We start from the raw sequence: 23903 nt of genomic DNA on the forward strand, positions 1-23903 counted from the left end.
GTGTGTGGTTGAGTGTGGTTGGAAGTGTGTGGTTGAGTTGAGTGTGTGGTTAGAGTGTGTAGTGAGTGTGTAGTTGAGGCGTGAGAGTTGAAGTGTATGTTTGAAGTGTGTGGTTGGAGTGTGTGTAGTTAAGTGTGTAGTTAGAGTGTGTAGTTGAGTGTGTAGTTGAAAGTGTGTAGTTGAAGCGTAAGGTTGAGAGTGTGGTTGAGTGTGTGGTTGAGTGTGTGGTTGGAGTGTGTGCTGGTTGAAGTGGTGTAGTAGGAAGTTGAAGTGTGTGGTTGAAAGTGCGTGGTTGAAGTGTAGGAGTTGAAGTGTGCTTAGTAGAGTGTGTGGTTGAGTGTGTGGTTGGAAGTGTGTGGTTGAGAGTGTACACAGTTGAGTGTGTGGTAGAAGTTGGAAGTATGCAGTTGGGAGTGCATGTGGTTGAAGTGTAGGAGTTGGAGTGTGTAGTATTTAGTGTAGGAGTTGAGAAGTGTGTAGTGAAGTGTATGTGGTTGGAGTGTGTGGCTGAGTGTACAGTTGAAGTTGTGTATGTAGTAGGAGTTGGAGTGTGCAGTTGGAAGTGCATGGTTGAGAGTGTTTTGAAGTTGAGTGTGTGGTTAGTAAGTGGTTGACAGTGTATGCCAAAGTAGGTATGTGTGGTTAAAGAGCGTGAAAGTTGAGTGTGTGGTTGGAAGTGTGTGGTTGAGAATTTGTAAGATTTGAAGTGTGAGAGTTGAAGTGTGTGTTTGAAAGTATGGTTGAAGTGTGGTTGGAAGTGTGTGGTTGAAAGTGTGTGGAGTTGGAAGTGTGAGAGTTGGAGTGTATTTAGTTGAGAGTATGTTGTTGAAGTATGTAGTTAAAGTTTATGTATTGTGTAGGTAGTTGAATGTGAGTTGAGTAGGTAATTTGTATGTATGTGGTTTAGAGTGTGTGGTTAGATGTGTAATTGAAGTGTACCCATTAGTATGTAGGTAGAAATGTTGGAAATTAATGCAGTGAAGTGTTGAGTGTGCAGAAGTTGAGAGTGTGCAAGTTGAAATTATGTGGTTAAGGTGTGTGTGTTGTGTATGGTGGTTGAGTGTGTGTGGTTGAGTGTATGAGGTTGAGTGTGAAATTGAAGTATGTGTGAATTTGAGAGTGTGAGTGGTTGAAGTGTAGCCAGAGTTGAAGTGTGTGTGGTAGAAATTGTGTTACTGAAGTGCTACTGAGAAGTTAAGGAGTTAAGGTGGATGGATAGAAGTGGTTGAAAGTACGAGAGTTGAGAGTGTGAGAGTTAAAGTGTGTAGAGTTGAGAAATTGAGGTTGAGTGAGAGTTGGAGTGTATTTATTAAGTGTAGGTGAAGTTTGTGGTTGTGTGTATTTTGAGAGTGTGTGATTGTATGTGTGGTTGGAGTGTGTAGTTGGAGTGCATGATTGGAAGTGTGTGTCATTAAGTATATGTGGTTTTGTGTTTGAGTATGCAGTTGTGAAATTAAGTATGTGTTAATATTGAAGTATGGTTAAGGTAAGTTGAGTGTGTATGAGAGTTGAGGTGTATTTGTTGGGTGTGTTGTTGAGAGTTTGTATGAGTTTGTAATTGTTGGAGAAGTTGAGAGTGAATTTATGTATGGTGAGACATGTGTGGTTGAAGTGTATGAAGTTGGAAATGAGGTTTAGGTGTGCAAGTGGAGTTGATTTGATTTGCTGGTTATGTAGGTAACAGGTAGAGTAGAGTGTAAGTTGTGAGTGTGGTGGAGATTGTATGGTTGAGTGTGTGAATGGAGTGTGTGGTTGAAGTGCTTATTTAGAGTATGTAGAATTTAAAAGTGTGCTTGAGTTAAGTGTGTGGTTGAGTAAGTAGTGTGAAGAGTTGAGTTTATGTTTGATTTGAAGAGCTTAGTGTAAGAGTTGAGAGTGTGTGAGAGTTGAAAGTATGTGGTTTAAGAGTGTGGATTTGGGAATTTGTGTGGTTAAGTGTAGTGAGAGTGTGTGTTGAGCGTAGGATGTATTTGAAGTGTGTGGTTGAAGTATGTGGTTGAAAGTATGTGGTTGAGTGTATGTAGTTAGAAAGTATGTAGCTGAAGTATGTAGTTGAAGTGTAAAAGTAGAAGTTAGAGTTGGAAGTAAGTATGTGGTTAAGAAGTGTGTAATTGAAGTGTGGTGAAGTATGTGTGTAGAAATTAGAGTATCCAAGTTAGTACTAAATTATTATGTTGTTATTATGCATTTAGCTTGAAGTATGAGTGTGCAGTTGAAATTGTATGGTTGAAATTGTAGTGGTTAGTTGTGTGGTTAGTAGAGTTAAGTTGGGAGTGTGAAATTTGAAGTATATGTGTAAGTTGAGAGTGTACAGTTGAAGAGTGTGGTAGAGGTTGAAGTGTGCAGTTTAGTGCATTTGAAAGTATGTGGTTAGTATGTGAATTTGAAGTGTGTTGGAAGTGATGTAGTAATTGAGTGTGTGGTTAAGCAGTGAGGTTGAAATGTGTGGATTTGAAGTATGTGGTTGCTGAGAGTTTGTGTGGTTGAAAGTATGAGAGTTGGAGTATGTTTAGAGTGTAGTTGAGAGTGTGTTAATTGAAGTGTGGATTTGAGTGTGGAGTGTGAGTTTGGAGTGTGAGGGTTGGGTGTGTTCTTAAGAGAGTATGGTTGATTTGTGGTTGTGTGTGGGTGCTTGGATTTAAAGAGTGTGAGGTTGAGTGGGTTATTTGTGTGTGTGTGGTTGAGTGTGTGGTTGAGTGTGTATGATTGGAGTGTGGTGGTTGAGTGTGGTGGTTGGAGTGTGTGGTGTGAGTGTGTGGTTGAGGCGTGAGGGTTGGAGTGTGTGGTTGAAGAGTGTGTGGATTGAAGGTTTGTGGTTGAGAGTGTAGAGGAAGTTGAGTGTGTGTTTGTGTGGATGTGGTTGGTGTGTGTGGTTGGAGTGTGTGGTTGGAGTGTGTGGTTGAGTGTATAATTGAGAGGTGTGGTTGAAAGCGTGAGGTTGGAGTGTGTGTTTGAAGTGTGTGGTTGAGGAGTGTGTAGTTGAGTGTGTGGTTGAGGTGTGTGGTTGAAGTGTGTAAGTGGTGTGTGTGGTTGAGCGTGAGAGTTGAGAGTGTGTGGTTGAGTGTGGTTGAGTGTGTGGTTTGAGTGTGTGGTTGAGTGTGTGGTAGAAGTTGAGTGTGTGGTTGAGTGCGTGGTTGGAGTGTGGGGTTGAGTGTGTAGTGGAGTGTGTGGTTGGAGTGTGTGGTTGAGTGTACAGTTGGAAGTGTGTGGTAGAGGAGTTGAGTGTGCAGTTGAAGTGCATGAAGTTTGAAGTGTAGGGGTTGAGTGTGTAGTAGAGTGTGTGGTTGAGTGTGTGGTTGAGTGTGCAGTTGGCTGTGAGTGTACGAGTTGGAGTGTGTGGTAGAGAGTTGGATTGTATGCAGTTGTTGAGTGCAATGGGTGGTTGAAGGTGTGTGTGGTTGGAAGTGTGTGGTTGAGAGTAGAGTGGTTGAGAGTGTGTAATTGAGTGTGGTTAGGCGTGAGAGTTGGAAGTGTGTGGTTGAAGTGTGTAGTTGAAGGTTTGTGGTTGAGAGTGTGAGAGTTAGAGTGTGTGTTTTAGGTGTGTGGTTGACAGTGTGTGGTTGAGAGTGTGGTTGAGTGTGGTGTGGAGTTTGAGAGTGTAGAGTTGAAGTGTGAGAGTTGGGTGTATTTATTTGGAAAAAGTGTAAGTTGAGTTTGTGGAATTTGTGTAGGTAGTTGAGTGTGAGAGTTGAGTAGGTAGTTGTGTGTGTGTGGTTGAAGTGTGTGGTTGAGTGTGTGATTGAGAGTATGCATTGAAGTATATAGTGAAGTATTGAGAAGTGTGCAGTGAAGTGTTGAAGTGTGCAGTTTGGAAGTTGTGCAGTTAGAGTGTGTGGTTGGAAGTGTATGAAATTTGTGTGGGTAGGTTAGAAAGTGTGTGGTTAGGTGTAATGAGTTGGAGTGTGTGGCTTGATTAGAGTAAATGTGGTTGAAGAGTGTGAGAGTTGAAGTGTGTGGTTGAAGTGTGTGTATGTAGTGAAAGTATGTTGCTGAAGTGTGAGAGTTGAGTTTGTGGATGAGGAAGTGTGGTTGAAGTGCAAGAGTTGAGAGTGTGAGAGTTAAAAGTAATGTAGATTGAGAAATTAGAGAGTGAGTGTGAAAGTTAGGTGTGTTATTTAGTGTAAGTGTAAGTTTGTATGGTTGTATGTGTTTTAGAGTATGTGATTGTGTGTGTGGTTAAGTGTGTGGTTGAGTGCTGCGTGATTAGAGTATGTCATTGAAGTATGTAGTTGAAGTGTTGAGTATGCAGTTGAAAGGAGTATAGTTGAGTATGTGGTTGAGAGTGAGAGTTGAAGTGTAAGGAGTTGGGTGTATTTATTTGAGTATGGTTAGGATTTGTGAGTTGTGTAGGTAGTTGGAAAGTGAGAGTTGAAAGTAGAGTGAATTGTATGTGTGTGGAAATGAGTATGGTTAGAGTGTGAAAGTTAGAGTGTATTCTTGAAGTGTAGTTGATTTTGTGGTTGTTGTGTAGGTAGTTGAAGTGCTTGAGGTTAGAGTAGAGTTATGTGTATGTATGTATGGTTGAGTGTGTGGTTGAGTATGTATGATTGGAGTATGTGAAGTTGAAGTATGTGGTTAGAGTGTAATTGAGTAGTGTGGTTAGCAGCGTGAGAGTTGAAGTGTGTGGTTGAGTGTGTAGTTGAAGTTTGTGAATTTGGCAGTGTGTAGGAGTTGGAAATTATGTGTGTTTGAAGTGTGTGGTTTGAGTGTGTGGTTGAGTGTATGTGGTTTGAGTGTGTGGTTGAAGTGTGTAGAGTATGGTGTGTGGTTGAGCGTGTGTAAGGTTGAAAGTATGTGGTTTGAGTGTGTGGTTGTAAGTGTGTGGTTGTGAGTGTGTGGTTGAGAGTGTGTAGTAGAAAGTTGAGTGTGTGGTTGAGAGTGCGTGGTTGAGTGTGTAGAGGTTGAAGTGTAGTAGAGTGTGTGGTTGGAGTGTGTGGTTGAGTGTGTGGTTGGAGTGTATACAGTTGGAAATTATGTAGTAGAAAGTTGAGTATGCAGTTGAAAGTACATGGTTGAGAGTGTAGGGAGTTGAAGTGTGCCATTGAGAGTGTGTGGTTGAAGTGTGTGGTTGGAAGTGTGCTGTAGCTGAGTACAGTTGAAAGTGTGTGAGTAGAAAGTTGAGTGGTACAGTTGAAGTGCATGGTTGAGAGTGTGTGGTTGAAGTGTATAGTGAGTTGAGTATTAGTAGTTGAAAGTATGTAGTTGAAGTATGTGGTTGAGGCTTGTAGAGGGTTGGAAGTGTGTGGTTGAAGTGTGTAGTTGAAGTTTGTAGTTGAGTTTGTAGTTGAGAGTGTGAAGTGAAGTATGTTTTGAGTGTGTAGTTGAAGTGTGTGTGGTTAGTGTATGTGGTTGAAGTGTGCTTGGTTGAAGTGTGAGAGTTGAAGTGTAAGGTTAGAGTGTGTTGTTGAGTAATTATGAATTTGAGTTTGTGGAGCATATGTGGGTGGTTGAAGTGTGAAAGTTGAAGTAGGTAGTTTTGTGTGTGAGATTTGAGAGTATGTAGTTGAGTATGTGTAATTAGAGTATGCCATTTAGTATATGGTAGAGTGTTGAAGTGCTTACAGTAGAGTATTGCTTAAGTGTGCAGTTGAAATTATGCAGAAGTTGAGAGTATGTAGTTGAAGTGTGTGGTTGTGTAGGTAGTTGAGTGTGTAGTTGAGAGTGTGAGAGTTGAGTGTGTATTGAAGTGTATGTAGTTGAGAGTGAAGTTGAAGTGTGTGGTTGAAAGTGTGTAGTAAAAGTGTGTTACTGAGTGTGAGAGTTGAGATTTGTGGATGAGAAGTGTAGTTGAAGTACGAGTTGAAGTGTGAGAGTTAAAAGTATGTAGATTGAGAAAGTGAGAAGTTGGAAGAGTAGCCAGAGTTGGGTGTGTTGTTAAAAGTGTGCATTGAGTTTGTGGTTGTGTGTGTTTTTTGAGTATGTGATTGTGTGTGTGGTTGAGTGTGTGGTTGAAGTGCGTGATTGGAGTGTGTCATTGGAGTATGCTGGTTGGAGTGTTGGAGTGTGCAGTTGGAGTGTGTGGTTGAGTGTGTGGTTGAGAGTGAGAGTTGAGTGTGAGGAGTTGGGTGTTATTTGTTGAGTGTGGTTGGAGTTTGTGGTTGTGTGGAGTGGTTGAGAGTGAGGGAGTTGAGTGGGTGGTTGTGTGTGTGGTTGAGAGTGTGTGGTTGAGTGTGTGATTGAAGAAGTGTGGTTGAAGTGTGTGTGGTTGAGTGAGTGTGTAGTTGAGTGTGTGGTTGAGGCGTGAGAGTTGAAGTGTGTGGTTGAGTATGTGGTTGAGTTTGTGGTTGAAGTGTGAGGAGTTGAGTGTGTGTTTGAGTGTGTGTTTGAGTGTGTGGTTGAGTGTGTGGTTGAGTGTGTGTGGTTGAGTGTGTATGGTGAGTGTGTGGTTGAGGCGTGAGGAGTTGAGTGTGTGTTTGAGTGTGTGGTTGGGAGTGTGTGGTTGAAGTGTGTGCTTGAGTGTGTGTGGTTGAGGAGTGTGTGGTTGAGTGTGTGGAGTAGAGGTTGAGTGTGCAGTTGAGTGCGTGGTTGAGTGTGTGGTTGAGAGTGTATTAATTGAGTGTGTGGTTGAGTGTGTGGTTGAGTGTGTGGTTGGAGGAGTGTGTGGTTGTGTGTGTGGTAGAGGTTGAGTGTGCAGTTGGGTGTGCGTGGTTGAGTGTGTGGTTGAGTGTGTGGTTGAGAGTGTGTGGTTGAGTGTGTAATTGTGAGTGTGGTGGTTGAGCGTGAGGTTGAGTGTGTGGTTGAGTGTGTGGTTGAGTTTGTGGTTGAAGAGTGTGAGAGAGTTGAGTGTGTGTTTGAGTGTGTGGTTGAGAGTGTGTGGTTGAGTGTGTGGTTGAGTGTGTGGTGAGTTGAGTGTGAGGGTTGGAGTGTGAGTTTGGGTGTGTTGTTGAGTGTGGATTTGAGTTTGTGGTTGTGTGGGTGTAGTAGAAGTGTGAGAGTTGAGTGTGTGTGGTTGTGTGTGTGGGTGAGTGTGTGGTTGAGTGTGTGATTGAGTGTGTCGTTGAGTATGTGGTTGAGTGTTGAGTGTGCGGTGAGTGTTGAGTGTGCGGTTGAGTGTGCGGTTTAGTGTGTGGTTGAGTGTGTGGTTGTGTGGGTGGTTGAGTGTGTGGTTGAGTGTGTGGTTGAGTGTGTGGTAGAGGTTGAGTGTGCAGTTGAGTGCGTGGTTGAGTGTGTGGTTTGAGTGTGTGGTTGTGTAGGTGTGGTTGAAGTGTGGTTGAGTGTGAGAGTTGGAAGTGTGTGATTGAAGTGTGTAGTTGAGTGTGAGTTGAGTTGAAGTGAGTTGTTGAGTGTGTGGTAGAAGTGTGTTGCTGAGTGTGAGAGTTGAGTTTGTGGATGAGAAGTGTGTGGTTGAGAGTGCAGGCCAGTGGGTTGAGTGTGAGAGTTAAGTGTGTAGGTTGAGAGGGTGAGAGTTGAGTGAAATGAGGATTTGGGTGTGTTGTTGAAAGTGTGGGTAGAGTTTGTGGTTGTGTGTGTTTTAGTGTGTGATTGTGTGTGTGTGGTTGGAGTGTGTGTGGTTGAAGTGCGTGATTGAGAGTGTGTCATTGAAGTATGTGGTTGTTAGAGTGTGAAAGTGTGCAGTTGAGAGTGTGTAGTTGAAGTGTGTAGTTGAGAGGTAGTGAGTTGTGAGTGTGTGAGGTTAGGTGTGTTGTTGAAGTGTGGTTGAAGTTGTGTGATTGTGTAGAGAGTGACAAGTGAGAGTTAGAGTGAATTTGTATGTGTAGTTGTAGTTAGAGTGTGTAGTTGAAGTGTGTGGTTAGAGTAGTGTATGTGAGTTGAAAGTGTAGTTAGTTGAAGTGAAAGTGTGTAGTGAGAGTGTGTGGTTGAAGCGTGAGAGTTGAGAGTGTGTAGTTGAAATATATGTGGTTGAAGTTTGTAGTTGAGTGTAGAGTTGAAGTGTGTATTTGAGTATGTAGTTTGAAGTGTGTAGTTAGAGTGAGTGTGTGTGGTTGAAGTGTGTGGTTGAGTGTGTAATTTGAAGTAGTGTGTGGTAGAGCGTGAGAGTTGAGTGTGTGTTTAGAGTGTGTGGTGAAGTGTGTAGTTGAAGTGTGTAGTTGAAAGTGTGTAGTTGAAAGTGTGTGGTTGAAGTGTAGTAGAAAAGTTGAAGTGTGCAGTTGAGTGCATGGTTAGAGTGTGTAGTTAGTAGTTGTATAGTGAGTGTGTAGTTGGGAAGTGTGGTTGAAAGTGTGAGTTGAAGTGTGTAATTTATGTGTGTAGTTGAAGTTGAGTAGTGTACAGTTGAAAAGTATGTAGTTGAGAGTGTGTAGTTGAAAAGTGTGTGGTTGAGAGTGTGTGGTTGAGTATGTAGTTGAAGTGTGTAGTTGAGCATGTGAAGTTGAAGTGTGTGGTTAGAGTGTGTAGTTAGAGTTTGTGGTTAAGAGTGTAGAGAGTTGAGTGTGTATTTGAGTGTGTAGTTGATAGTGTGTGGTTGAAGTGTGTAGTTAAAGAGTGTAGTTGAAGTGTGAAGTTGAAGTGTGAGAGTTAAGGTGTATTTATTTGAAGTATGGTTAATTTGTAGTTTGTGTGGGTAGTAGAAGTGTGAGAGTTGAAGTATGTAGTTGTATGTGTGTAGGTAGTGTGTGGTTGAGAGTGTGTAATTAAGTGTGTCATTGAAGTATATGAATTTGAAGTATTGAAGTATGCAGTGAAGTTTGAAAGTGTGCTATTGAAGTGTGCAGTTTAGTATGTATGTTTAAGAGTATGTGTAGTTGTATGCAGTAGTTGAAGTGTGTAGTTGAAGTGTGTGGTTGAGTGTGTGGTAGTAGAGAGAGTGTACAGTTAAGGTGCATGGTTGAAGTGTGTGGTTAAGAGTGTGTGTTAGGTATGTAGTTGAAGTGCATGGTTGAAGTGAGTAGTGAAGGTGTATGTTAGTTGAAGTGTGTAGTGGATTTAGTATGCAATTGAGTGTGTGGTTGAAGTGAGTGTGTAGTTGAGTGTGAGTATTGTATTTGAAGTGTGTGGTTAGTGTGTGAATTTGAGTGTGTGGTTGCCAAGTGTGTAGTTGAAGTATGTAGTAGAAAGTGTGTGCAGTTGAGTGTGCAGTTGAGAGTATGTGGTGAAGTGTGTAGTTGAAGTGTGTAGTTGAAGTATGCAGTTGAGTATGTGTGGTTGAAATATGTGTGGTTGTGTGTGTAGTTGGATTGAGAGTGAAATGTGGTTGAGAGTGTGTAGTTGAGAGTGTGGTTAAGTAGGTTGGAAAGAGTGTGCAGTTGAAGTACATGGTTGAAGTGTGTGGTTGAAGTATGTGGTTGAAAGTGTGTGGTTGAGTGTGTGTGGTTTAGTATGTGGTTTAAGTGCATTAGTTGAAAGTGAGTGGTTGAGTGTGGTTGAAGTGTGTGAGTAGAAGTTGAGAGTGTGTGCAGTTGAAGTGTGGTGGTTGAAGTGTGTGGTTAAAAGTGTGGTTGTAGAGTGTGTGGGTTGAAGTGTGTGTGAGGATTTGAGTGTGTGAGTTTGAGTGTGTGGGTTGAAGTGTGTGGTTTGAGTGTGGTTGAAGTGTTGAGGGTGAGTGTGTGGTTGAGTGTGTGGTTGAGTGTGTGGTTGAGTGTGTGGATTTGAGTGTGTGGTTGAGTGTGTGGTTGAGTGTGTGGTTGAGTGTGTGGTTGAGTGTGTGGTTGAGTGTGTGGTTGAGTGTGTGGTTGAGTGTGTGGTTGAGTGTGTGGTTGAGTGTGTGGTTGAGTGTGCTGTTGAGTGTGTGGTTGAGTGTGTGGTTGAGTGTGTGGTTGAGTGTGTGGTTGAGTGTGTGATTGAGTGTGCCGTTGAGTATGTGGTGAAGTGTTGAGTGTGCGGTGAGTGTTGAGTGTGCGGTTGGAGTGTGCAGTTGAAAGTGTGTGTGGTTGAGTGTGTGGTTGAGTGTGTGGTTGAGTGTGAGGTTGAGTGTGTGATTGAGTGTGTGGTTGAGTGTGAGGTTGAGTGTGTGGTTGAGTGTGTGGTAGAGTGTGTTGCTGAGTGTGAGGTTGAGTTTGTGGATGAGAGTGTGAAAGTATGGTACGAGTTGAGTGTGAGAGTTAAGTGTATGTAGTTGAGGTGAAAGTTGAAGTGTGAGTTGGGTGTGTGTTGTTGTAAGTGTGTAGGTGAGTTTGTGGTTTGTGTGTGTTTTTGAGTGTGTGATTGTGTGTGTGGTTGAGTGTGTGGTTGAGTGCGTGATTGAGTGTGTCGTTGAGTATGTGGTTGAGTGTTGAGTGTGCGGTTGAGTGTGTGGTTGAGTGTGTGGTTGAGGGTGAGGTTGAGTGTGAGGTTGGGTGTGTTGTTGAAGTGAGAGTTGAGTTTGTGTTGTGGAAGTTTTGTGTGGGTGGTTGAGAGTGAGGGAGTTGAGTGGGTGGTTGAGTGTGTGGTTGAGTGTGTGGTTGAGTGTGTGGTTGAGTGTGTTCTTTGAGTGTGAAAGTTGATTTGTGTGGTTGTGTGTGGTTGAGTGTGAGAGTTGAGTGGGATTTGTTGTGTGTGGTTGTGAGTGTGTGGTTGAGTGTGTGATTGAGTGTGTAGTTGAGTGTGGTTGAGAGTGTGGAGAGTGTGTGGTTGAGTGTGTGGTTGAGCGTGAGGAGTTGAGTGTGTGGTTGGGAGTGTGTGGTTGAGTTTCTGGTTGAGTGTGAGAGTTGAGTGTGTGTTTGAGTGTGTGGTTGAGTGTGTGGTTGAGTATGTGGTTGAGAGTGTGTGGTTGAGTGTGTAATTGAGTGTGTTGAAGTGTGAGTGTGTTGAGTGTGTGAGTGTGTGGTTGAGTGTGTGGTTGGAGTGTGTGTGGTTGAGAGTGTGTGGTTGAGAGTGTGTAGTAGAGAGTTGAGTGTGTGGTTGAAGTGCATGTGGTTGAGTGTGTGTAGTTGAGTGTGTAGTTGAGTGTGTGGTTGGAGTGTGTGGTTGGAGTGTGTGGTTGAAGTGTACAGTTGAAGTGTGTGGTAGAGTTTGAGTGTGCAGTTGAAGTGTGTGGTTGAGAGTGTGGGAGTGAAGTAGTGTGTAGGGAGAGTATGTGGATTTGGAGTGTGTGTGTAGTTGAGTGTGTGGCTGAGTGTACAGTTGAAGTGTGTAGTAGAGTTGAGTTGGGAGTGTGCAGTTGGAAGTGTGTAGTTGAAAGTGTGTGGTTGAGAGTGTGTGGTTGAAGTAGTAGTTGAGTGTGTATAGTGAGTGTGTGGTTGAGTGCGTGAGAAGTTGAGTGTGTGGTTATGGAAGTGTGTGGTTGAGTTTGTGAGTTGGCAAGTGTGAGAGTTGGTTGAAGTGTGTGTTTGAAGTGTGGTTGAAGTTGAAGTGTGTGGTTGAGAGTGTGTGGTTGAAGTGTGTGGTTGAAGTGTGAGAGTTGAAGTGTGTGGTTAGGTGTGTTGTTGAGTGTGGTTGAGTTTGTGGTTGTGTGTAGGTGTGTTGAAAGTATGAGAGTTGAAGTTAGGTAGTTATGTATGTGGTGTTAAAGTGTGTGGTTGAGAGTGTGTGATTGAAATTATGTACCCATTAGTATAGTGGTGAGTGTTGTGAAGTGTGCAGTGAGAGTATTTGAGTATGCAGTTGAGTATGCAGTTGAAGTGTGTTGTTAGAGTATGTGAAGTTGTGTAGGTAGTTGAAGTGTGTGGTTGAGAGTGTGAGAGTTAGTATGTGATTGAGAGTGTGTGGTTGAAGTGTGAGAAGTTGAGAGTGTGTGTGGTTGAAAAGTGTGTAGTAGAAGTGTATTTGCTGAAGTGTGAGAGTTGAGAGGGAGTTTGTGGAATGAAAGTGTGGTTGAGAGTGCAAGTTGAAGTGTGAGAGTTAAAGTGTGCTTAGTTGAGAAATTGAGAGTTGAGTGTAAAAGAAGTTAGGTGTGTATTTATTAAAAGTATGGTAAGTTTGTAGTTGTGTGTTTTAAAGAGTGTGTGAATTGTATGTGTGTAGTTGAAGTGTGTAGTTGAAGTGCATGATTGAAAGTATGTCATTGAAGTATGTGGTTGAAGTGGAGTGTTGAAGTGTGCAGTTGAGTGTATGTGGTTGAGAGTATGTAGTTGAAATTGAGAGTTGAGAAGTGTAGAAGTTAGGTGTATTTATTTGAAGTGTGGATTTTGAGTTTGTGAATTTGTGTGGGTAGTTAAAGAAGTAGAGAAGTTGAAGTAGGTATTTGAAATTATGTATGGTTGAGAGTGAATGGTTAAGTGTGTGATTAGAAGTGTAGTTGAAGTGTGTGTGGTTTAGTGTGTATTGAAAGTAGAGTGTGTGTTAGAATTTAGGCAATGAGAGTTGAAGTGTGTAGTTAGTATTATGGTTGAAGTTTGTGAGTTAATTTAGAGTGCTTGAAGTGTGTATTTGAAGTATGTATTTAAGAGTGTAGTTGAAGTATGTGTATTGAAGTATGTGAGTTGAAGTGTGTAGTTGAAGTATGTAGTGAGGTGTGTGGTTTGAAGCATGAGAGTTGAAGTGTATTTGAGTGTGTGTGGTTGAAGTGTGTGTAGTTGAGTGTGTGTGCTTGAGTGTGTAGTTGAAGTGTGTGGTTGAAGTGTGTAGTAGAAGTTGAGTGTACAGTTAAGTTAGAGTGTGTGGTTGAGTGTGTGGTTGAGAGTGTGATGGTAAAATGAGTGTGTGGTTGAGTGTGTGGTTGAAGTGTGTGGTGAAGTGTGTGAATTTTGTGTGTGTGGTAGAGAGGTTGAGTGTGCAGTTGAAAGTGCATGGTTGAAGTATGTGTGAAGTAGGTGTGTGGTTGAGTGAGTGGTTGAGTGTGTAATTGAGTGTGTGGTTGAGCGTGAGGTTGAGTGTGTGGTTGAGTGTGTGGTTGAGTTTGTGGTTAGGGAGTGTGAGGTTGAGTGTGTGTTTGAGTGTGTGGTTGAGTGTGTGGTTGAGTGTGTGGTTGAGTGTGTGGTTGAGTGTGAGGTTGAGTGTGAGGTTGAGTGTGAGTTTGGGTGTGTTGTTGAGTGTGGTTGAGTTTGTGGTTGTGTGGGTGGTAGAGTGTGAGGTTGAGTGTGTGGTTGTGTGTGTGGGTGAGTGTGTGGTTGAGTGTGTGATTGAGTGTGTCGTTGAGTATGTGGTTGAGTGTTGAGTGTGCGGTGAGTGTTGAGTGTGCGGTTGAGTGTGCGGTTTAGTGTGTGGTTGAGTGTGTGGTTGTGTGGGTGGTTGAGTGTGTGGTTGAGTGTGTGGTTGAGTGTGTGGTAGAGGTTGAGTGTGCAGTTGAGTGTGTGGTTGAGTGTGTGGTTGAGTGTGTGGTTGAGTGTGTGGTTGAGTGTGTGGTTGAGTGTGTGGTTGAGTGAGTTGTGAGTGTTGAGTGTGTGGTTGAGTGTGTGGTTGAGTGTGTGAGTAGAGTGAGTTGTGTGCAGTTGAGTGCGTGGTTGAGTGTGTGGTTGAGTGTGTTGTTGAGTGTGTGGTTGAGAGTGTGTGGTTGAGTGTGTGGTTGAGTTGGAGTGTGGTTGAGTGTGTGGTAGAGAGTTGTGGTTGGAAGTGTGCAGTTGAGTGTGTGTGGTTGAGTGTGTGGTTGAGTGTGTGGTTGAGTGTGTGGTTGAAGTGTGTTGAGTTGGTTGAGTGTGTGGTTGAGTGTGTGGTTTGAAGTGTGTGTAGTTGAAGTGTGTGGTTGAGTGTGTGGTTGAGTGTGTAGGTAGAGGTTGAGTGTGCAGTTGAGTGTGTAGGTGGGAGTGTGTGGTTGGAGTGTGTGGTTGAGTGTGTGCAGTTGAGTGCATTGGAGTTGAAGTGTGTGGTTGAAGAGTTGTGTGTGCAGTTGAAGTGTGTGGTTGAGTGTGTAGTTGAAGTGTGTGTTGAGAGTGTTGAGTGTGTGGTTGAGTGTGGTTGAAGTATGTGAGTTGAAGTGTGCAGTTGTTAAGTGTGTGGTTGAAGTGTGTGGTTGAAGTGTATTTGGTTGAGTGTGTGGTTGAGTGTGTGGTTGAGTGTGTGGGTTGAGTGTGTGGTTGAAGTGTGTGGTAGAGTGTGTGGTTGAGTGTGTAGTTGAAGAGTGTGTGGTTGAGCGTATGAGTTGAAGAGTGTGCAGTTGAGTGTGTGGTTGAAGTGTGTGGTTGAAGTGTGTGGTTGAAAGTGTGTGGTTGAGGAGTGTGTGAGTTGAGAGTGTGTGTGGTTGAGTGTGTGGGAGTGTGTAGTTGTGTGTGTTTAAGTGTGGTTGAAGTGTGTAGTTGGGAGTGTGTGGTTGAAGTGTGTGGTTGAAGTGTGTGTGTGTGTTGAAGTGTGTGCTTGAGTGTGTAGTTGAGTGTGTGGTTGAGCGTGAGAGTTGAAGAGTGTGCAGTTGAGAGTGCGTGGTTGAAGTGTGTGGTTGAAGTGTGTAGTTGGAGTGAGAGTTGAAAGTGTGTGGTTGAAGTGTGTGTGGTTGAAGTGTGTGGTTGAGTGTGAGAGTTGAAGTGTGTGGTTTGAGTGTGTAGTGAAGTGTGTGGTTGAAGTGTGTGTAGTTGAGTGTGTGGTTGAAGTGTGTGGTTGAAGTGTGTGGTTGAAGTGCATAGTTGAAGTAGTAGTTGAAAAGTGTGTGTGGTTGAGTGTGTGGTAGAAAGTTGAAGTGTGCAGTTGAAATTAGTGTGTGGTTGAAGTGTGTGTTGAGTGTGTGATGGTTGAGTGTGTGGTTGAAGTGTGTGGTTAGAGTATGTGGTTGAGAGTGTGTGGTTGAGTGTGTGGTTGAAGTGTGTGGTTGAAGTGTGTATTTGAAGTTGAGAGTTTGCAGTTGAGTGTGTGGTTGAAGTGTGTGGTTGAAGTGTGTGATTGAAATGTGTGGTTGAGAAGTATAGTTGAAGTGTGTGGTTGAGCATGTGAGTTGAAGTGTGTGGTTGAGTGTGTGGTTGAAGTTGTGTAGTTGAAGTGTGAGAGTTGAAGTGTGTGTTGAAGTGTGTGGTTGAAAGTGTGTGGTTGAAGTGTGTGGTTGAAGTATGTTGTTGAAGTGTGTGGTTGAAGTGTGTAGTTGAGTGTGTGGTTGAGAGTGTGTGGTTGAGAGTGTGCAGTTGAAGTACATGGTTGAAGTATGTGGTTGAAGTGTAGTTGAAGTAAGTTGTTGAGTAGGTAGTTGAAGTGTGTAAAGATTGAAGTATGTGGTTGAAGTGTGTGGTTGAGAGTGTGTGGTTGAGAGTGTGTGTGGTTTGAAGTGTGTGGTTGAAGTGTGTAGTTGAAGTGTGTGGTTGAGTGTGTAGTTGAAGTAGTGTGTGAATTTAAGAGTGTGTGGTTGAAGTGTGTGGTTAGAGTATTTGAGTGTGTAGTTGAAGTGTGTGGTTGAAGTGTGTGGTTGAAGTGTGTGGTTGAAGTGCAGTAGTTGAAGTATGTGTAGTTGAAGTGTGTGTAGTTGAAGTGTGTAGTAGAAAGTTGAGTGTACAGTTGAAGTGCGTGAGTTTAAGTGTGTGGTTGAAGTATGTGGTTGAAGTGTGTGTGGTTGAAGTATGTAGTTGAAGTATGTAGTTGAAGTGTGTAGTTGAAGTGTGAAGTAGAAGTGAAGTAATTACAGTTGAAAGTGCATGGTTGAAGTGTGTGGTTGAAGTGTGTGGTTGAAAGTATAGTAGTGAGTGTGTGGTTGAAGCGTGAGAGTTGAGAGTGTGTGGTTAAGAGTATGTAGTTGAGTTTGTAGTTGAAGTGTGAGAGTTGAAGTGTGTGTTTGAAGTGTGTAGTTGAAGTGTGTGGTAAAGAGTGTGTGGTTGAAGTGTGTTTGTTGAGTGTGTGTTAGGTTGAAGTGTGTAGTAGAAGTGTAGTTGAAGCGTGAAAGTTGAAGTGTGCAATTGAAGTATGTGGTTGAAGTATGTGGTTGAAGTGTGAAGTTGAAGGTAGTTGGTTGAAGTAGGTAGTTGAAAGTATTGTAGTTGAAGTAGGTAGTTGAAGTATGTGGTTGAAGTAGTGTGAATTGAAGGTTGAGAAGTGTGAGAGTTGAAGTATGTGAATTTGAAGTGTGTAGTTGAGTGTGTGTGTTGAAGTGTGTGGTTGAGTGTGAAGTAGAAGTTGAAGTATGTGTGCAATTGAAATTGCGTTCTTGAGAGTATGTGGTTGAAGTGTGTGTGGTTGAAGCGTGAGAGTTGAAGTGTGTTAGTGTGTGGTTGAAGTGTGTAGTGTGTGGTTGAGTGTGTGGTTAAGTGTGAGTTGAGTTGAAGTATGTGAAGTTTAAGTGTGTAGTTGAGTGTGTAGTAGAAAGTTGAAAGTGTGCAGTTGGAGTTGCGTGGTTGAAGTGTGGTTGAAATTGTGTGGTTGAGTGTGTGAATTTGAAGTATGTAGTGAAGTGTGTGTGGTTGAGGCGTGAGAGTTGAAGTGTGTGGTTGAAGTGTGAGGTTGAGTTTGTGAATTTGAAGTGTGAGAAGTTGAGTGTGAGAGTTGAGTGTGTTTTTTGAGTGTGTGGTTGAGAGTGTGAGAAGTTGAGTGTGTGTTTAAGTGTGTGGTTGAGAGTGTGTGGTTGAAAGTGTGTGGTTTGAGTGTGTGATTGAGTGTGTGGTTGAGAAGTAATTAGTAAGTGTGTGGTTGAGCATGAGAGTTGAAGTGTGTGGTTGAAGTGTGGTTGAGTTTGTGGTTGAAGTGTGAAAGTTGAAGTGTGTGTTTGAGTGTGTGGTTGAGTGTAAAGGTTGTGGTGTGTGTGTGGTTAAAGTGTGTTGTTGAAGTGTGTGGTTGAGTGTGTAGTTGAGTGTGTGGTTGAGCGTGAGAGTTGAAGTGTGCAGTTGAAAGTGCGTGGTTGAGAGTGTGTGGTTGAAGTGTGTGGTTGAGTGGGTGGTTGAGTGTGTGGTTGAGTGTGTGGTTGAAGTGTGTGGTTGAGTGTGTGGTTGAGTGTGTGGTTGAGTGTGAAAGGTTGGAGTGTGTAGTGAGAGTGTGTGGTTGAGTGTGTGGTTGAGTGTGTGGTTGAGTGTGTTGTAGAGGTTGAGTGTGCAGTTGAGTGCGTGGTTGAGTGTGTGGTTGAGTGTGTGGTTGAGAGCGTGAGGTTGAGTGTGTGGTTGAGTGTGTGGTTGAGTGTGTGGTTGAGTGTGAGGTTGAGTGTGTGGTTGAGTGTGTGGTTGAGTGTGTGGTTGAGTGTGTGGTTGAGTGTGTGGTAGAGGTTGAGTGTGCAGTTGAGTGCGTGGTTGAGTGTGTGGTTGAGTGTGTGGTTGAGTGTGTGGTTGAGTGTGTAATTGAGTGTGTGGTTGAGCGTGAGGTTGAGTGTGTGGTTGAGTGTGTGGTTGAGTTTGTGGTTGAGTGTGAGGTTGAGTGTGAGTGTTGAGTGTGTTTTTGAGTGTGTGGTTGAGTTTGTGGTTGAGTGTGAGGTTGAGTGTGTGTTTGAGTGTGTGGTTGAGTGTGTGGTTGAGTGTGTGGTTGAGTGTGTGGTTGAGTGTGAGGTTGAGTGTGAGGTTGAGTGTATTGTTGATCGTGAGGTTGAGTGTGTGGTTGAGTGTGAGGTTGAGTGTGTGGTTGAGTGTTGAGTGTGCTTTTGAGTGCGTGGTTAAGTGTGTGGTTGAGTGTGTGCTTGGGTGTGTGATTGAGTGTGTGGTTGAGTGTGTGGTTGAGCGTGAGGTTGAGCGTGAGGTTGAGTGTGTGGTTGAGTGTGTTTTTGAGTGTGTGGTTGAGTTTGTGGTTGAGTGTGAGGTTGAGTGAGGTTGAGTCTGTTTTTGAGTGTGTTGTTGAGTTTGTGGTTGAGTGTGTTTTTGATTGTGAGGTTGAGTGTGGTTTTGAGTGTGTGGTTGAGTTTGTGTTTGAGTGTTTGGTTGAGTGTGTGGTCGAGTGTGGGGTTGAGTGTGTGGTTGAGTGTGAGGTTGAGTGTGTGGTTGAGTGTTGAGTGTGCTTTTGAGTGCGTGGTTAAGTGTGTGGTTGAGTGTGTGCTTGGGTGTGTGATTGAGTGTGTGGTTGAGTGTGTGGTTGAGCGTGAGGTTGAGTGTGTGGTTGAGTGTGTTTTTGAGTGTGTGGTTGAGTTTGTGGTTGAGTGTGAGGTTGAGTGTGAGGTTGCGTGTGTTTTTGAGTGTGTTGTTGAGTTTGTGGTTGAGTGTGTTTTTGAGTGTGAGGTTGAGTGTGTTTTTGAGTGTGTGGTTGAGTTTGTGTTTGAGTGTTTGGTTGAGTGTTTGGTTGAGTGTGTGGTCGAGTGTGGGGTTGAGTGTATTGTTGAGTGTGAGGTTGAGTGTGTGGTTGAGTGTGTGGTTGAGTGTGTAGTTGAGTGTGTGGTTGAGTGTGTGGTTGAGTGTGAGGTTGAGTGTGTGGTTGAGTGTGAGTTTGAGTGTGTGGTTGAGTGTGTGGTTGAGTGTTTTTGATCGTGTGGTTGAGTGTGTGGTTGAGCGACTCACCGAATCTTGGCTTTAAGGCAACAAAACAAAGGCTGGAGTCTCTGAGTGGAGTCGCCATCCTTATTTGCAGCACTACAACAGACACACACAGACGCACACACGTACGCACACACACGCACACACACATGTTGCTATATTAGGAATCTTGAACATCCCGTTAAACCCGATTTTACCTGATTTGGCTGTTGGGAGCAGTGAGGTTGCCAAGTGGTTAAAGCGTTCGCTTGTCACACCGAAGACCGGGTTCGAATCACCACATCAGTAAAATGTGTGAAACCCATTTCTTGTGCCACTCGCTGTGATGTTTCTGCAATATTGCTAAAGGGGGCCTTAAATCATACTCACTACATTGTATTTCATTGTTGAACAGAGCAGCGCAATATGTTTCAGATGGAGATCCACAGAGTATCTCTCGGACTTTACCACAATAAATATATCGTCCAAACCACACGGTATGTTTGGATATATCATTGTATAAAAACTGTTTTGTAATTATATAAATCATTTTTTACAGCTATATCAATGTGTTGTGTGTGTGTTTGGTGAGTCGCAACACTTTAAAAAAATGACAAGTTTCCTATGTTCTACCGTAATAAACTTTCGGAGTGTTTAATGAAACGTTATATGTCCAAAGGATTTTGGGGGATAATTCAGACTAGCTATTCTCTGGTGGTCTGGTGGTTTGTAATAGCTGATATTCAGAATTGTGTGGACTCTTTCTGAAGCCGGCTAATTTATGAATACTTTTTAAGTCTCTATTTTGTTTATATATACTGAAAAGCTTATTTCTTTTTCAAGACAAAGTTCATCATTTACTGTGCATATATTTGCTTCTTTTGTTACGTATATAATTCAAAGTGCATTTGTATTTTGTTTAGCAGGGAAAGACCTCGCTGTGTCTCCTACAATCCCTTGTGGTCGAAGGAGCTTCCGGGATACCTGGTTGGCAACGCCACCTGTCGGCTTCTCCTACAACAACACGTGGCGCCCTCTATCATGTCGGAACAGCGTCCCTGTTGACATGTATAATCAATGTTTGGCCAACAGAACTCTCAAGTTGTTTGGCGACTCCACCGTCAGACAAATATTTGGAGCGCTTTATTCGATGTTAGGTTTCACCATTACAAAAGGTCCCCCGGAGGGCAAGAAGAGCAAGAAACGAAACTTTTACGATGGGCCAACAATATGCGAGGCGCACCACACCAAATATAACTATACAGTATACCTGTTGCCCCATGGGTTCCCAATGTGGTTTGCCAAAGCTAATAGAATAATCACCCAGCCAGTGTCTGCTCGCTTGGATGACATACCATCTGGATCAAATGATATCATTCTTTTTAATCTTTATGCTCATTTCCATTTTACCCCAATCCACATCTACAGAGCTCGTGTCCTCAGAACAAGACTTGCAATAGTAAACCTTCTGAAACGTTCTCCTGATGTCAAAATTGTCATCAAAGGTCCACATAAATTTTCCGTACCTACACCAATAACACCTCTGGGTGGTATGTGGGGTCCTGCTTATGAAAATATCCTGAAAAGGGAGTTTGTAAATCTGTATGACCAGGTGCTGTATCTTGACGTCTGGGACATGACAGTTGCGTTTGAGAATGAAGATATACACCCTCCTGATCTCCTCGTTACTATGATGGTCAAAGTGTTCCTCGGTTATATCTGCGGGAAATAAGGATGTGTTTGAAATAGTACCTCTTTTCATGAAAAACAACAACACCAGAAACAACACAGTTTTTTGTTTTAAACATATTTTATTCATTCAAGAAAAGGATTGGGCACAAGTTATCCAACTTAGAAAAGCCCTCTCCAGATAATTACACAATTCATCTTACAACAAAGTACACAAGTGACAGACATAGGCTAGGATATGTACAACAGATGTTAACTGAGAAAGCGTTTTGTTTGAGAGATATAGATATGTACATATTTGAAAACATTCTGGTTGTCAGTGATTGAGAGACCTGCATTGCCTTGTAAGAGAAGATTAATATCAATCAGTGTTCTATTTTTGACAATATGTTCTAAAGATTTTAACAGTTTATGTCTTTGAATAGTATACAAAGGACATTCAAGGAAGTAATGAAAAACATTCTCACATCTATGGCCACATTGACATGATGCGTCATTTTTTACATTTATTCTATATAAATCATAATTAAGTGTACTCGTCATATATCTTAATCTAGTGTGCATAACATTGAACTTCCTTATTCCATATGAATAATATATAGGTGCAAATTTTCCTTCACGTGGATATAAGATTTAAACGTGGCAACAGAGTCGCAATTTCTAATAGCTAAGGGAATATTATTCCACACTTTAACTGTTGATGGAATAAAAGATGACGTTGAGTACCTCAGTCTTGTATATGGTTGACTAAAGTTATTTCAGTTTCTTAACTCATAACTTGTCTGGTTGCTAACTACAGGTGGGAGTAAATCTTGAAGAAAAACTGGTGTCAGGCATTTTTTAATTTTATAAAATAATGTTAATTTTGGTCTTCTCTTCTCTCAGAAAGTAAATCCCATCCCGTTTCGTAATACAATGAACTGGAAGATGCATATCTTGGAAGACCAGTAACTATGCGCGCTGCTTCAAGTTGAAGTTTTTCTAATCTATTAGCTTGTTCAATTAAACATCCATCCCATACCTCGCATGCGTACTCAAAGTGGCCTTATGAATACAGTATATATTTTCGCTAGTGTTGTTCTATTTAATAAGAACTTTAATTTCCGAAATGCTCCAATCATTTTAGATGTCTTTTTGATAATGTTTTCAATATGATGATGCCAGCTCCCGTTAGACGTGAAGATTAAACTCAGATGTTTATGAAAATCGACTGTTTTTATATTGCAGTTATCAAACTTCAAATTAATGTCTTTTTTGCCATCTTTCAAAGTAAATAACATAAACTGAGGGGCAAAAGAAACGTCCCCGATCATTTTTTTTTATCATAAAATGATACAAACACGTGCAATTCAATGTTGAAATGTTTTATATAATTGTTGAACATATTATGCAGACTGTCATTACAGAACAATTGAAACAATTTGCTGTAAGTAGAGTTTTTGTGACGTTTTTCACAGGAGGTTCAAATGTCCGGGTTTCGATCATGACAACACATGCACATCAGTACTGACAGAGTGTCTTTGAGTGTCCAACTCCTCAGTAGCGAGTGTGTCCACCTCTTGCAGCGATACATGCTGCCACACGACGTCGTGCAGAGTGCACAAGACGTCTGATCACGTGATCTGGGATGCGACGCCATTCTTCCTGTAGAGCTTGAGCCAAAGCAACAACGTGCTGTGCGTTCGTTCCGACGTCTGTAGACTCGTACCCGACCATCAGCTTTGTTCAACTGGAAGCGGCTCTCGTCACTGAAGAGTACCCGGCGCCAGTTCCGCGGCTGCCACTGCCGAACTCTACGTGCCCAAGCCAAGCGACGACGTCGATGTTCACGCGTTAACGTCACGCCCCGGAATGGTCTGTAGGCTCTGATACCGAATCGGCGGAGTCGTCTGGATATGGTCCTTCTACTGACTGGATGGGTAAGGCTGGTTGTTGCTGATGACGTCACAGTCAGGAATCTGTTGCGCAAGTGAAGCACCCGTAAATGGCGGTCTTCCTGAGGGGTGGTTACGGGTGGTCTCCCTGTCCTAGGCCTGTCTGCAGTCCGACCTGTTGTTCTGAAGCGTGTCATCAGTCTGGTGATGGTTTTCTTGCTGCAACCCATGATTCTTGCAACGTGACTGTGAGAAGCACCCAGCTGCAACATCCCAATAGCTCGTTCTCTCTGTTCTGCCGTGAGTCGAGGCATGTTCTTTGTGTCCAACGTATTGAAGTGATGAATTCGAACAGTCGAGCATAATTTTTATACTGTACTTTCATACGGGTATGTTTCCACCGAAGCATGCAAAAAACGTGAATAAAAGCAATTTTCATGCTTACAAAAACTCCACGTGGATTTCCTTTCTGTGAGACGTGGGGATGCGTTCGGGAGATGTGTTCCTAAATAAATTTCCGTCATAACGACAACAGAAGAACTGTTTTTTCAAATTTTACTTTGGGGACGTTTCTTTTGCCCCTCAGTTTAGCTTCAGTTTTTTCCGGATTGTAGGAAATTAACCAGACCTTTGCCCAATCGTTTAATATTTCTAGATTATCATTCATGGCTCTTTCCATCACTTGTTTGTCCTTTGATAAAGTTCCCAGTGAAGTATCGTCAGCGAAAAGCCGAGTTATGCAATGTAGCTTATCAGCTATCTCATTTACATACACAATAAAAAGAAATGGGCCTAAAACTGATCCCTGGGGAACTCCTGCTTTCAACACCATAGGCTTGGATAGCGACCCATTAACAAAGACTGATTGATTGCGATCAGTTACATAACTATTAAACCAATCAAGGAGTTTTCCACTGACTCCATACATCTCTAATTTAAGCATAAGCCCTCTGTGCCAAACTCTATCAAAGGCCTTTGATACATCGCAAAAGACCATACAATAGTATTCTTTGTTATCGAGTGATGTACAAATTTGATTATAAATTTCTACAAGTTGATGTACAGTAGAATGACCTCTCCGGAAGCCACACTGATATTTGTATAACAAATCGTTTGACACAAAGAAATTATAAACATGCTTAAACACAACTCTTTCAAACAACTTCCCAACGCAACTAATAAGTGAAATTGGGCGATAGTTTGATACAACCGAATGGTCACCTTTCTTGAATAAAGGCATAACATTTGCATACTTCCATTGGCTAGGATACACACACAAATTTAGTGACATATTAAATAATATGCACAGGACTGGACTGATGGAATTACCAGTTTTTCTGAGTAATTGGTGACTAATCAGGTCTGGCCCAGCAGCTTTCTTAAGAGTAAGACATTTAATGATATCTGCAACCTCATTAACTTCGATTGTAATGTTTTCCAATACCGCATCGGTACGCTTGTCAAAATGTGGTAAACAAGTGGTATCTGCACCATTTAAATTATATATAGACTCAACATATTCATTTAACATATTAGCTTTATCAAAATCTGAAAAAGCTGATGGACAACCTTCATCTACATTTCTTTTCAAAGCGGGAATGAAGGAAGCAGAACCTGACGTCTTGATCAAACTGCGTAACATTTTCCAATATGATGATTTATTTTCACCATAAAGTTCCAATACAAATTCGTCAAGATTTGAATAAAAATGTTCTTTAGCATAGCATTTCATATTATTAACTTTATTACGCTGTTTTTTGTATTTCATAACATCAGTTTCCTTCCGTGTTCTCCTAGCTTTTTTTCTCAGTCGATCCCGCTTCCTACTTTCACGTCGAATATTTGAGTCATACCATGGTTTGTCATTAGATCGTATCATCACAATTCTAGAAGGAATACATTGTTTGGTATAATCGTTAAAACGTTCATAAAATACACAGAAAGCATCTTCAACATTAGAACAGTCAGTAAATAGTGACATCCAATCCGTACTGCTAACAAGTGCATTCAGTTTTTCATAATCACCATTATTGTAACACCAAACTTTTCTGGGATATGCAACTTTAATTGATACATATACATCAAGGCTGACAAACGTGCCTTTGTGATCACTTATACTTTTATCAAAATCAACAACACCACTTTCAACAACATCAACTTCGTCACTAACAACTATTGGATCTAAAAGAGTGCTAGTTGTCTTAGTCACCCTTGTGGGTTCCGTTATAACATTACGTAAGTTTTTTCTAAGTAAGATGTCTGT

General features: G+C 42.2%; 1 protein-coding gene across 1 annotated transcript; it reads right to left on the reverse strand.

Moving 5' to 3' along the window:
- Positions 1-3194: 3194 nt before the first annotated feature.
- LOC124270757 (putative uncharacterized protein FLJ46204) lies at positions 3195-16950 on the reverse strand (the record flags this gene model as incomplete). Its single annotated transcript, XM_046705795.1, is given in 8 exon segments — positions 3195-3312; positions 5600-5716; positions 6217-6289; positions 6633-6678; positions 6681-6807; positions 7075-7128; positions 12847-12891; positions 16897-16950. Coding segments are annotated over 8 exon segments (634 nt in total), but the record flags the coding sequence as incomplete, so codon positions are not given.
- Between the last annotated feature and the right edge of the window lie 6953 nt (positions 16951-23903).

This window comes from Haliotis rubra, unplaced genomic scaffold (genome assembly GCF_003918875.1).
Source record: "Haliotis rubra isolate DU_JTF1 unplaced genomic scaffold, ASM391887v1 Scf1544, whole genome shotgun sequence".
In the NCBI taxonomy this organism is placed as follows: Eukaryota; Metazoa; Mollusca; class Gastropoda; order Lepetellida; family Haliotidae; genus Haliotis; species Haliotis rubra.